The sequence below is a fragment of the Neopelma chrysocephalum genome, unplaced genomic scaffold, assembly GCF_003984885.1.
Source record: "Neopelma chrysocephalum unplaced genomic scaffold, ASM398488v2 Primary Assembly neopelma1_23, whole genome shotgun sequence".
Taxonomy (NCBI): Eukaryota; Metazoa; Chordata; class Aves; order Passeriformes; family Pipridae; genus Neopelma; species Neopelma chrysocephalum.
The window spans coordinates 10,240,918-10,255,523 of record NW_020897691.1 but is presented as its reverse complement, the minus strand read 5'-3'; the positions used below and the strand labels follow the sequence as shown (position 1 = coordinate 10,255,523).

The window sequence follows — 14,606 nt, the reverse complement described above, 5'->3', positions numbered from 1 at the left end:
TTGCTCATCAAACACCTTCACGACAAGAGCAAAGGGAAAATACAACATGACATTTGGCAGGACAGGCCCTATTAAGACAAAAGATGTAAACCAGCTCTCTCATTCTGAACAGAAAGGACTGAATAATTTTGAAAGCACACATTTGCCAGCCTTTTTATGTATCTGATTTTCAAACCTCAGAGAGACAATGAATATCTTTCCTAGAAGAAGCTTCTTGCCACATAACCCCCATTTACTGGCATCCAATTCTAATCTTTTCATCAGCTCCTTGCCTGTTACCAAATGGTAACACTGAAATAAATTGCTTCACTAGTAATAGGAAAAATACATAATAAAAAGCAAAAGCTTCACTTGTGAGACAAGAACCTTATGATTATATAGAAGTAACCATATAATCTGTTATTAACTGTAGGGCTTATAAAACATTAATATCTCAATTATATCATCTCTCCAGATTATATAACAAAACAGCATAACGAGCTTCATTTTAACTTGACAAGGCTGAATACCGCTCCTGTTTTTAAAAAGCTTTTTATAAAACTACATTCCCTCCTAATACTTGACTTGCAAGCACTCTAAAGACACCATGTACAAAATTAAAAATAAACTTCCTCATTTTCCTACCACTGTTGCTTATCACTACCACAGTATACACAAGATTTTCTTTTTAAAGAAATCTGCTTATACAAGCATCTTCTTCTCGTGACAATGCCATTTGCAACACTTCTATAGACTAAATATACATATATTTTTTTTCTAGTTCCCCTAACTTTTTGATTAATTTGTCACAGTCCTCAGTTCTGATACTGTGCGAAGACATTTAAATCCAATCTTTGGTAAGAAAATGCTACAAGGAATGAGCTTGCTTTGCCAACATGTCATAAAGAACCCAAACTTTTATTATCAGTTTCACAGTGAAGATACATGCAATTATTGCAACTATTTACTGAAAACACACTTGCTAATTCTGTAACTATCAGTGACATACTGTGCTGGGTGTTGGCTGGTGCCAAGGCAGCTGCCGAAAGCTCCAAGTCCAAAAAGGGGAAAGGAGAGGATTAAAGTATCATTCCTTTTTCCAAGAATAAAGTACTGTAAATGAGCTAGTCACTTGCTAGGTAACAATTTTCTGGTGTTTATATGGTAAACTTCTGCAAAGTGAATTGTTGTTGGCATCACCAGAGTTTTCAAAGCAAAGGTACTTGCCAAAACGCAGCTTCACTGGAAGTATTGTTCACATAAACATGGAATGGAAAGTTATTAAGCAAAATGAACAGCTAATTTTGCTGTGATCATATCAGGAACACTGAGTATTTTCATTTAAACTTCAGAATCCGAGGTACAAAAGAGCACACAGTGATCACGGGAAACTTAGCAGCACGTAGAACAAAATCCTGGCTATAGTTCATGAAGGAATGGGGTTATTTTTGCCAACTGAAAAGAATAACGTCTCCAATGCACACTGTTTTCACTAATGCTGTCAAAGAACTACATCTTTAGTCTAGATGTACATGGATAAATATGCACTTAGTGCTCAAACTCACACTCCTCTTTTTTCATTTCTTTTGCAGACAAAACAGCAAAAAAACACAGTATAAAATTTAGCTTAAATTTTCTTCATCAAAACAGTTCAATAGTTGGTTTTGTTTCTGAAATCCCTCTGCCCAGAAAACCACTTATGCAGCTAGGATGGATGGGATCAGCCAACACACATCTGCACAATAAGTAAGCAAAAGAAACTCAGCACTTCCAAGGATGTTCCCAATACTACATCATGTGAAAAGGAGATTCTGTCCCCAGTTACATATATTTCATAACCACTGTAATTTAGTATGCAGAAAAAAGTTCACAGGTTCACTGTTTGGTCACAGATGCTCATGAGGTATTTTGTAACCAGAGCTGTTCTTATGCCAAAAGCAGTTTACAGGCATCAGGAAATTTCCCCCCACCACCAATCATGAGATGCAATGTCAAGTCAAACTATGAAAGCTTTATATGTAACTTCTGAACACAGAACTATTGAGGAAATTGCCATTAGTAGACCAGAATTAAAAATAATAAATTTTGAGAAGCTTCTTTTCTACTCTAAAAAACTCAAGGTTTAAAATCTGTGGACATTTTCTCCTGTTTTCTTCTATTTTCTCCTCTCTCCTTGTTTTGAAAACTTGCAGTGTACTGCTGATAGCCAAGATTGCTGATTTATGTTAATTTTTCTACTAACATGCTAAAAATGACAATATATTAAAAATGTAGTTCCTAAACAATGGGATTTCAAAACTTCTATTTCAAAACTTCTTAAATTTTCAGTGTAAAACTGCAACATAAACCCCTTGAAAATACTGAAATTTCCTTCCAATAATTAAAGATTTTTCTCAGTATATTTCTACCCTGTTTTCTAACTAACATAATATTCTGAACCAATAGTGATTTAATTCTGCAAATTCCCTTTCACTAACCTTAATTTTTTCTTCCCTATGACACAAGCTACTTCTTGCAGACTTTTTCAGGAATTAAAAATGTAACACTTAATGACTTTAAAACTCATAATTCTTCAGTCAGCATGAACATGTCTTTTTGTCTGAAAAACATTATTCATGTACAGAACCTTTCCTAATTTAAATTCCAATTTATGTTTATATTTTAATTAAACTGGTATCTGTTTAAGCTGCTGCTGAAGGAAGAGGATCTAATACAATGGTCTACATTATTATATATGGCATTATTATAAAAATACTACAAATTTGTAGCATGGTACATTACTGAGTGCCTTCAAGCACTTTAAAAGAAAAAAACCCAAATAGTAGCGCAACAGAGTATACACACCAAGTGCACAATGATTGATGGCTAAAAAAACAAGGGAGAAAATATTTACTTTAGAACATCTAAAGTATCATCTGCACACCACTGATTCCATGGCTTCAAGCGACAGCTCATCTATCTTTTGGAAAACTCAGAGCCACTATACATGACTTTGAGGGGTTGAGATGGCTGCCACCAGAGGGTCCAAAAGACACTGCACTGGCAGTGCAGACTTGGGGGGGTTCAGGGTTCCGTAACTTGCTTTCTTTGCCTTAAATCGCTCAAATGTGGCAACCAAGATATGTTTCATAATTATTTTACGGTTTTAGGTAAATGTTAATCTATTTACCAAATTAATGACAATGAAAAGGAACTTTCTTCCACATACATAACTAGAGCTTCTGAGATTCTTAGGCAGATCTTTCATTATTTTGAAATCAAAATATTATGTATCGATATACTAATAACAATAATCCTAGGTTACACTGGTAGGTATTCGTTTAACTGTCATAGCAGTTGAAAAAATCATGTTACAAGTTAATGAATCACTAAAACATATTAATTTTCACCTACATGCCCAACACCCTTATAAATTCATGGCACATCATGTATATGGAGTACTCCCGCATGAATAAACTCAATTTAGACAACATTTAATATCTTTTCATAATCACATATGAGGTGAACTTCAATTTCCCCTTATGCCAGCCCTCTGTTTACAGGGTTACCAAACTGAGTTTCCACTACCAGCCTGAGTTCTCCACTCCTTCCATACTCTAACATTCTTCAAAGGACTTCTATTGAGTGCAAGAACACTTAACCAGCTTTTGCAGTCTTTCAATCAGCCTTATTTTTAATATGTGTCTGACACTACCATGTTTCTTCTGGGAACATGAAATAATTTATGCAACTCATTCAAGAAGTGGAAAAAAGCAGGGCTATGATTCCACTTTAGAAAGTTGTAAGCGGTTCCCTCACCTCATGGGGTGCTTCAGGGTGGCTGGACCCATCTGAGGGCAACAGATTGTCCTGTACTGACTTTTCCTCATTCCCAACAAAGACACTTGTTTCTAACAGATCCCTGCAATTAGTCATCAGTCATGGACAGATATTCTGCAGGAAACAGTGTCAATCAGATATAAGGTTAGGGTAGGGAACTTATTACTGAATATGTTTTTTTAGGATTTTACATTACATTTCATACAAAACACTGCAAAATATTTCAAATTAGAGGATTTAACTCATTTCTACCACACCACATCTCAAAAGGGGAGATAGGGCATATTCCTTCCCTTGTTTCCTCTTATGCTTGATCAGAGACTACGTAAAAATCATCTCAAGTGAACTGAGGGCCTCAGAGACTACACTTCTTTTTAGAGGGGATAGAGAGTAGCACTTACCCTGCTGACTTCTTTAGGAGTTGATTCATCTAAAAGGAAACAAACCATACAATTAGGCACTCTGGGAAGTTTTTAGACTGAATGAAGAACAAGATAACAGATTTCAAACAATTTTTGCATCTTTTTACAAAACTTTTCTAACATGGTTCAATAAAGTGATTGAAATATCCTGAGACTGGCTTGCATTTACAGTCTTTAAAAAAATTCTTGAGTTAAAAATTCATTAAAATTAGGAAAAAGTATTTATGAATTCTACCTTGACCTAGTAAAAATACAAAATGTCATACCTTTCAGAAGTCAGAGGCAAGTTGGCACAGGCCAGCTAAATCCTACATTTATATTCCAATTCATTAAAGCAACTGTTAATACTGCATAGCCTGAGAAGTAAAAGCCTTTGCTACCAAATATATGCCACCAACATCCTAGATATACAAAGAAGCTAGTGAGCAGACTTAGACCTTCTGCTCTGAAGATCAAAGATGCTATTCCTGCTAACTTTGGATGTGGAAAAAAAGTCTTGTAGCCATAAGAACAGAAGAATTGCACTGATGCGATCTGGCATAACACATTAAAAGAAAAGAGATTTCAAGATTTTATATTTCTATATATATCTTCACTATAATGTTTTATTCTTTCAAATGCAAGCAGATTCTCGTGCATTTTTGTAAGTTAAATAAACAAAGGTACAATAGCAGAGTGCTAGCTCAAACATTGAGTAGTATTTCCAAAAAAAAGGGAAAGCAGCTATACAGCAAGAACATATCTGCCACAGGAGGAGTTTCCAACTTTCAGTTTAACCACACCAAAAGTAGCTTAAACACACCTTTACAAACCTCCAGCTGGTTAGTTGTTCCTGAAAACATGAAGAGAACTCTTTGTAACCTTTTATTTGATCCTAGGAATCAAATTACACTGCTTCAGAATCAAAATTAAGTCAGCAAATAGATTTAATCTCACAGAGAAATATCATATGTTTATATTTGCCAAAGGCTTTTCATATCTTGCCATTTAAGATGAACTTTTAAACAATAAAGGTAGAAAATAACATTTTCTAGAAAACACATTTAGTATATAATTTCTGATGAAAGAACTCTCTATAGTAATACAGATTTCTCCTCAAAATTGAGTGATGCCAAGTAAAACAATGTATTTCAAACCCACGAGCAAATATTAATCTCCTCTTAACGCCAGTCAAATGATTTACCAGTAATTTACACACACAGAACAGAGACATAAACTTAATTGAGCTATTTAAGGTAGTTCTGTTGCTTGCAGTGCAAGGTGTAGCACATACTCTGCCACATTCAGTGATGTTATCTTCCTGAAAGAACCAAATCTACATATCAGTTACAAGAACAACCAAAGCTAGACTCAAAATCCATCTCCCCTACCACCTGATTGCTGACACTGAGCAACAGAAAATGTGAACAATGGAAAACAGAGTGATGACACGACACTTTCCTTGGAGTATACTCTCAGTTTTCAGTAACCAATGCATCAAACATTTCTTGAATCGGTGGTGATACTTTTCTGTTTTAAGAATGGGGTTTTCTTCCTCACATTTTTCCAGGGTAAGAGGGGTATTAGATTATGTTTGGCTTGTTATTAAATCCGAGTCACCAGCATTCAGCATTCTCAACACTCTCTGAGTTCCACAGTTGAAATACATAATACAAGAAAAACTATCTCTATTTTATTTTGAATCTGCACATTATGAATTTCATCTGATGCCCCCTATTCACCGTATCTATGAAGACTAAGATTCTAGAGATCTCTCAAGCAAGTCCTTCTCTGCTTCATACCCTCTCTAAACCTTTCCTGACTTGAGAGGTCTGGTCTGGTTCTCTGCTGCTGCCAAGAAATCCCCTTGGCATTGCTGGTCACTCTCACCGCTCCTACTTCTTCTATCCTACTGCATCTTGCTCAGGTGGGAAGTCCAAAATTACAGGCAGCTCAGGAAAGCACAACTAGGACTTACAGAATGACACAGGGATGATTAAGGGAGTTTCTATTTGAAAGGAATAATTCCTAACATTTTACCTGTTTCTTGATAGTTACTAAACATTGGGCTAACATTTTCAAAGATTTATATTCTGTAATGCCGATATGTCTCTCCAGAGTTGTTACAACTGAAAGCCCACTACTGTATATGAAAAAATTACTTCCCCCATATAAAACAGTCAGCATTTATCAGAACTAACTTTGTCACCTATATCTCACTAAGTACTTTTAGCATCCTGAATAACTTCATACCCTAAAAAAAAATTAAAATCTAATTTTCCAAATTAATTTCAACCTTGCATCCTCTTACCCAACTCATGTATGTATATACTGAAAAGCATGGGTAAATCATTCTAGTAATCTCCCTCTACTGGAACAAAATTCATTTATTGTAATATATCTAATATAAATGACTACTATCACAATTCTATGGCTGTCACACCATTGCAAGACATAACTGCCACTACAATTTCCAATTATAGACAGAGGACAGATTAAATGCTCTAAATCTAAGACTTACTACATAGTATAAAAGTCTACATAACCTCTATTTGAGCTACCATAAAAAAATTTCAGTGCCATTTTTTCAGAAGAAAGATAAACACAGTGTTTATGAAGTTTGGTATTAGAACTCCACAGATGAGGTTTCCAATTCGGAGAAAATGAAGTGGTGGGAAAAATGGAAGATTTTTTAGGGGAAGGAGGAAAGCAAAAGCTGAGGGGGAGAAGGGGGGAAAAAGTATCACATATTGTGTTAATCCATCTGGATACAAGTTATATTACTACACTATGATCTAGAAAGTGATTTTTCCCTATTAGAAGAAACCAAAGGCCTAAACAGCACATCTTTTTTTCTCCCCAAGAGCAAAGGAAGAAACATGATCCCATGAACCTGGAGTGAATCAAATTGCTTTCCTGGAGGTTCAGTCTTTAAGGCCAAGATACACACCGAGTGATTGGATGCATGCACACCTCAGTGCTAGCACCCATGGCACAGAGTATGATACTTCCCTTAACGACTTACTTTCTGTGTGCTAAATAGAGGGAAAATCATTGGAATAGCAGCTTTTCCCACAAATTATAGCCAAGGTATAGGATTAGTTAACATATGAAAGCAACAGGGGATTTATGAAAAATACCCTCCATTTGCATACTCCTGTTTATTTAAAAGCCATGAATTCAGTTTGTTTAAAAGGTACAATCTCTTGATTGTAAATCAAGTTTCATCCCTGTAAAATATGAAGCTTTTAAAGAAACAGATTAACCATTAAAATAAATTCATAGACATTAAGTACATTGATAAAGAGCGGCTTACTATATTACCAAATCTCAGAGAAAAATTATGTGCTTTAATATGAGTTTCCCATTTTTGATGGCATGTTGCATGGGAAAACAGTCAGATAAGAGAAAGTGTCATATTAGTGTCTACAGGGATGGAAATAAAAACCTGGGAGAAAGAAAGTGTTTGTGAATGAAACCATACAAATGCTCCAGCCACTAGAAACTTTTCAGTTGGAGTTCACTTTTCCTTTAGACATCAAATACAATCAACCACGATACGTGAATAAGTGTCACCCTCTCAATCCTGTTTGTTGGTAGCATATTGCCATTCACATGCTAATTTTTGGGGATACTTGATATCATTACTAACACAGATTAGTAGAAGAAACATATATTATTTAGTCCTGGCCCTCTAAATATACTGATATTGTTCTTAAGAGTTTCAAAAATAAAACAATGAATTCTTGGAAAGAAATCACTGTACACACATGCATTAACTTGGCTATATGGCTCAGTCAAGGCTGTTGCAAGCTGAATTTTTAACACAATGATTCTCAGTGTGGCTGGCTGCACAGAGAGGTAGGTAGCCAACAGCAGAGTGATGGTGGTAACTCAAGGGAGCACATAACTTGAGCAAGAGGTGTCTTCCAGAGGCACTAGGCATGCATCAGTAATCTAGCAGAACACCCTGCTATAAACCCCATTGTGTTAATGTCTTGATAATTTGAGCATAAACACACACTGATACCACAACTGGAAAAATGGGAAACTGCAGGGAACAGGACTACATTTCAAAGGCTTCCCCCCTTTCTCAAGAAGCATTTGGACAATGCTCTCAGGCACATGGTGTGACTTTTGGAGATGGTCCTGTGCAGGGTCAGGAGTTGGACTTGATGATCCTTATGGGTCCCTTCCAACTTGGCATATTCTGTGATCTCCATACACTAAGTTTGCATACCAAAACTACTGCACCAGTAATGGTGTTATTCCATCCCACAGTGAGCTGGTTCAATCCACTAAATGTGCAAGAAATGGTTCACTTTCTAAACTTTCAAACCCAGGTAACTATCTCAGACCACAAGAATAAAATTACACCTGTATCTTGACAACTTTGCAAACATTACTATTTAAAAGCTCTCTTCAGAGATCAAAGCATCAGGAAGAGGCAATGAAGAATGAGGGGAGTTCCATGATAAGAGTTGTGGTTTAAGAACAAAATTACAACTTAACATACTTTAATACCTCAGCTTTACTATCTATACAATTCTACTTTACTACTTACACAATTCTAATTAACAACTACATAGTACACTACAGATATTCATAATATCTGTATGGTAATTAAAGACAGTATCCATCTGGGAAAGTTTCCATACTAAACCAAGTCAAGATAGGAAGAAGCAGAAAAGAAGAAATGGAACAGACAGTAAAAAAACTCACAGAAGTTTGTCATTTGGCACAGTATAAATGGGGCCAGGTTTAGTTTGGTTTGGGGTTCTTTTTGTTGGGGTGTGTGTGAAGGGTTGTTAAATTGTGCAATTGTTCATTTAATAAAAAAAAAAGCCCAGATTTTATTTTGCACATTAAAAAAACTCATTTCATACTTGCATTTCTATGCATGCATTTTAAAAAACAAAACAAAACAAAGGCAAATAAACTTTTGACAATTGCAAGATGCTAAGCCAGTGTAGTCACAAAGACAACTTTAATGTAAAGCAAGTTTTAACATCTCAGACATGATATTTTGATGCATTTACCAAGGAAGCAACAATTTGAATGCCCAATTAGCTTTATCACAGGAACTCTTTTGGAAAAACAGTATTGCACTTTCTCCCTGGTTTTAGGCTATTCTTTGTTCTGTGTACTTAAATACCAAGAAAGACTATGATTGTGTTTTATATGGTAATTCACCTATTACTTCATATCCTATTCAACACCACTGCTGAGTGATGAGAGCGTTAAACATATTAGCTCATCTATCTTATCAGTCAACGAGGTGCAATCACCATTGTTTATTGCCAGAATGCAGCCACAAGACAATGGGCTGAAGAGCATGTATAACAATTTATCATTTTTTCATACTGACCAGTTTACAGCTATACCTTTTTGCCTACATCTACTACTTTTCTTTTCTGATATGCATTTCTGTTTGGCATTCAGTGCACTAACTGTTATAGGAAGCTTTCTTTAAAATTGATTACAGGTCTTGCAAACACGTTTGGTGAAGGAAGTCTCTCCTCCAGTAGTAACACGATTTCAGTATTACTCTTTTAAAACCAAACTTGATTTTCTCCTTATTTTTTTCTGTTCCAGAATCCTGCTGATTGCCAAGTATAAGGTATCCTTAAAGTTTACTGCAATCGATGTATCTAAGAAACAGTATTAGCTTTGGAAGACTATCTGTCCTCTCACTTTTGAATGGAGCTGTTCCTTCACTTTTGAATGTTTTTCAAATATACTGCATAAAATTTGAAGTTTTATTGTGTTCATCAGGTGTTTTCACTGAGAAGAGAAAAATTACATCTCTGTTGGCTCAAATACTACTCAGACATACACCTTAAGCAACTCCATTAAAATCAATAGAACTGCTACAGCATGCATTGGAAACTAGAAATGCTTTTGTGTATTAAATATCATGGCATTTCTGTTATGTACAGTGATTCAGGGCTGAAGGAGATGATTAGAACATTACACAACTTGAAGCAGGTCCTACAAAGCTCCAATAACCTGGGAAGACCCCTTGGATCTTGTCCACTGCAAGACATTTGTACGTTTTAAAGACATGCACACTTTCTAGACCCTGCTGGGCCTCTTGGGTTTGGCTTTTTTATTCCTAGTTCAGAAATACCTCTTCACAACTGATAAACTGTCTGAAGAACTTTAAGGAAAGGCACTTCCTCCTCCTTCCCCAACATCCATATACAGCCTACATTCTACTGTAAGCCCAATGAGGCAAGGGATGGGATCACAGAGCTCAGTGACATGAAGTTCCCATCCCTGGCACGGAGCAAGGCTTCAAAGGTTTTTTGGTCTAAACAGACCAAGAACTTTCAGCAGGTTGTCAGCTTCTGGGGCAGGAAATACTGCATATGCTCAGTGGCAGCATGAAATAATAATCTTACACATGTTGGGAAAAATATAATCTTTCACTTACCCTGGAGAAATAGAGCATCAGATACCAATGTTTTTAGTAAACTTTTTGCCTTTAATTATTTCTATTTTGTTCTCATCCCTATCTTTTTGATTACTATATTCTCACCTCTTTGGTATAGAAACATGGAAAGTTTTTTTTTACAGAAAAACGTGTCCATGTAATAAAATTGTAAGCTATAAGACTCTTTAGAAGTTGTTAAAAATTTTCAGATTCTAGTGTTTATCTGCTACAGAAAATCGAAATTAGGACAAGAAGCTTTACAGCCCACCTGATTTTCTTCTTTCTGCCCCTCTGACTACATTGAAAACAAATGTCATGTTACTGCACTTTGCAGTAAAATCCTCAAAATCTTGCAGAAAAATCAGTACTGAGCAGTTTTCTTCTCTTTAGACCAGCTGACAAAAGAAACAAAAGAAAACACCCCAGAGGAAAAGTTTGCTAACGTCAACAAGGGTAAGGGATCATTAGAGCTTGAGATGATAGGTTACCACATGGGAGGGTGCAGTGATCCAGTGTGAAACATATTTACGTCAGGGGAATCACTTCAATCCCTCTGAAGAAACTGTATTGTCACTACAGTATGCGTACATTTGTATTAGAGATGTATTTATTTATTTTATTCAGGAGACTGAAAACTGAGAAACTGAGAAAATGTCAAAAATAATCAGGATGAAGAAGAAAAAGTGACAGAATAAAATTTACAAATTAAGCCTTTTTGCTTTTAGGATATTTCAGCTGATTTTTTAGTAATCATAATCAAGCTCTCAGTGACTGTGTTGAATGTTACAGAATAATGATGTGCAGATAATTCAGGACTTTGGAGTCTTTGAAAAATGACGTTACACTAACATGATGAACAGATTGAAATTAAGAAAAGATTGAACTATTTACTACTTATGAGTAGTAGGACTGTGAGTAAAACATTTTGCTTGCAATGAGAAGACTGTCAAAAAAAATAAAATTATAACTTCAGTGAGTGGAAAGAAACAGAACATGTAACTACAAAATTATAGACAGTTCTCTATGAAAGATAATGACAGCACCTTCTGAATTTCTGAACTAGTCAGTTTTAGTCTAAAATGATTTTATAATGACAGGTAATTATAATCCACAGGAATTATACAGGAAAAAAGTAATAAAAAAATATTTTTGGATGTTGTACAACAACAAAAAAAAAAATCCAAGATGTGGAGTTCAGTATTCTTATACTGACATTTCAACAAGTGCCAAATTTTAACTCTCCCTAACAGCAGGTGCAGTATTAAAAATGCTAGGCCAGACTTAGAAAAGTTTTCAGGCAGGGATACATGCACTATGATTTAAAAAAAATCTCCAAACAAGTCTGGTACCCAATTCCTAGAAATGAAAGGAAGTTAAATACCCCAACAACGAGTAGGCATGTTGATTTACCACTGCTCAACTGAGAATGGTAATTCACTAAGCTGCGGGGACTCAGCAACTTGTGATCCTATAACATGATATTAAGGCTCCATAGTATGTGAAATAATTGATGAAGGTTATTTAACAGTGAGCTTACTAAAAAAACTAGATAAAAGTGTGACAAATACAAGTTGTCCTTGGCTGAAAACAAGAATATTTCCAATGAAGCTCTGTTTATATACCTCTGATTGGTCTTGTGTAAACCTTGAAGAATATTGTGACAGTCAACACCAGACACTTCAGCACCAGAACACATTACAAAGTCATGCCATCTAACAGTCCACACGCATCAGGAATTATTGTCACTAAATAGCTTGAGACATCAGCACCAAGATTACTCAGTCCTTTTATACAGAGTGGTTCCCCAAGAGATTCTACAAAAATTGAAAGGCAGGACCCAGTCCTCAGTGGACTGATGATTTTCACATTTCTGAGTATAGCTACCGGCACATCCTCATGCTCCACTATGCCTATGAATCTACTGCATACCAACTTTCAGTACAGAAACTTTGACACAGGCTTCAGAGGACTGGCTGTACTATCAGACACAGGTAGTCATCCCATCATAAGAATCTACCTGCTTGAAACACTCAATCATAAGCAAGGGAGGTGAATCACAGTATCTCTTTAATTAGGAACGTGAGAAAGACTTGGTGACAGAAATCGTCCCATCTTTAGAGGTTTCAACGCAAATGTGCCTCAGACACAGCCATACAGAGAAGAGATTACACTGGAATTTCAGAAGGTATTCTATGCTAACAGTCCACCTGACAGATAGATATCAAGGGAAAATGAAAAAAAAAGTAGAAATGTCCAAAAGTAAACTGCACATTCAGATGTACAAGTTTAGAGTAAATGAAGAACTGGATGTGTTCATGCAAGACAAAATTACTCCCATGTGCTTTTTTTTTAATTTTACTAACAAAATCCTATGCAGATGGTAAATTAATTGAAATACTAATAAGAACTCAGAAAATATATAAAGAAATCAGCTGGAAAGCTAATAAACTATATCTAACACAGCAGTAAAAGAAAGTAGAAGCACCGCTTCTGTTGGTGGAATAAAGGGAACCAGAGCCAACTGTATCTCCTCAGCACGGTTGAAGTTGCCACCTGCTGGGATAAGGAGCTGTGTCTATCTCCCAAATTGTCAATCTAAGAGAACTACTAATGATCACATACTGAGAGCAGGCAACCAAGCGAGAAATCTATTCCTGCAAATATAAAAAGGGTAATTCATAATCTAAGTCCTTTCTCACCATGCCTTCAAAATAGTTTTGAAACAGTCATGATGGAGGAATCTCATAATTTGTCAGTTGCAGTATCATTCTTCCCAACTTCCTTCATCAGGTCTGCCACAGAGTTCTGTCAACACCAACATGAATTTCTTACATAAGCAAGTGTCATATAACTACCTGGAAGGGAAATTTGGAAAAACCTCCCCGTGACACAACTGCTCCTCAGACACTTCTTTGCATTCTGCATCTACCTAGTTAAGGAACACTGGAGCTGTGTTAGTTAATCCATTTGGGTCTCACATCTACTCAGGCATACATATAAGGCCTGAGTAGGCCTTTACATGCAGGACTAATTCATTCAGGAGCTACTAGGGCATCTGACCATTTCTAGACATCAGGCCACTTGTTTTGGCAACTAATTGCAGGAGTGAGATTAAGTCGCAAAACAGTACGACGAAGAGAACAGCCTCATAACTACATAATAAGCTCGTGGTTCAAAAGACAGATGTTAACATAATTAAATAAAGCAAGACTTAAAGTGGAAAGAAGAGCCAAAGAAAAGAGCTTCAAAACAGAGTTTTAAAAGGAGGACATACAGAGAGAGAGGGACAAAGATGCTAGGATGAGCAAGCAGCTTGGACAAAGACATCAGATGTTACTAACGGTGATGTACTCTACTGATGTACTTTACTTTACCTCTCTAGGATTACTTTACTTTCTGCCATGGTAGAAAACAAGTTCCAGTAAAAAGAAAAAAATAATAGTGTTTATTACAGATCAAAAAAACAAACTGCATATAAAGAAAATCATACACTCAAATCTAAGATTTGCAAAAAAAAAAAAAAAATTCCTTTTGTTTGCAATATTGTTCATTGACACTGTTAATGAAAAAACCCTGGAAACTTAAATCTTAAGCTTTAAAAATACAGCTGTCAAGAATAAAAAGGTAGTTGCTTCAATACGCTTTGCCATTTTCCATCAAGTGAACAGATGGCATTATTAAAATTCTAGTAGAATGAAGTATTTATAAGTTCATTAGACAACACTAACTATACAAAAAAACCCCAGTAATATTGCAAATAAATCTGCTGGATTCAAAATAGCATAAAAGTACAAATAAGGGTTATAAAATCACATTTATGAGTTAGTATATAAAAACAATAATGTTAAATGAAACAAAACAACATAAGAAATTTATAAAAAACTCTATAAAATAGTAATTTATTTTCCAGGGTCACTTCCAAGTTACTCCATGCATTCTGAGCCTGAATTCTATAAAAAGGGCTTCAAGTT

At 35.7% G+C, this 14,606-nt stretch overlaps 1 protein-coding gene across 4 annotated transcripts in view; it reads right to left on the bottom strand.

The window, feature by feature from the left end:
• Positions 1-14,606, bottom strand: part of PDE10A (phosphodiesterase 10A) — a 362,187-nt gene that overhangs the window by 69,368 nt on the left and 278,213 nt on the right. For all 4 annotated transcript variants that reach the window (XM_027686793.1, XM_027686767.1, XM_027686777.1 and 1 more), the window contains exon 3: positions 4,200-4,228. In XM_027686793.1, the coding sequence (XP_027542594.1) occupies positions 4,200-4,228 (29 nt within the window). The remainder of the gene's footprint in view (positions 1-4,199; positions 4,229-14,606) is intronic.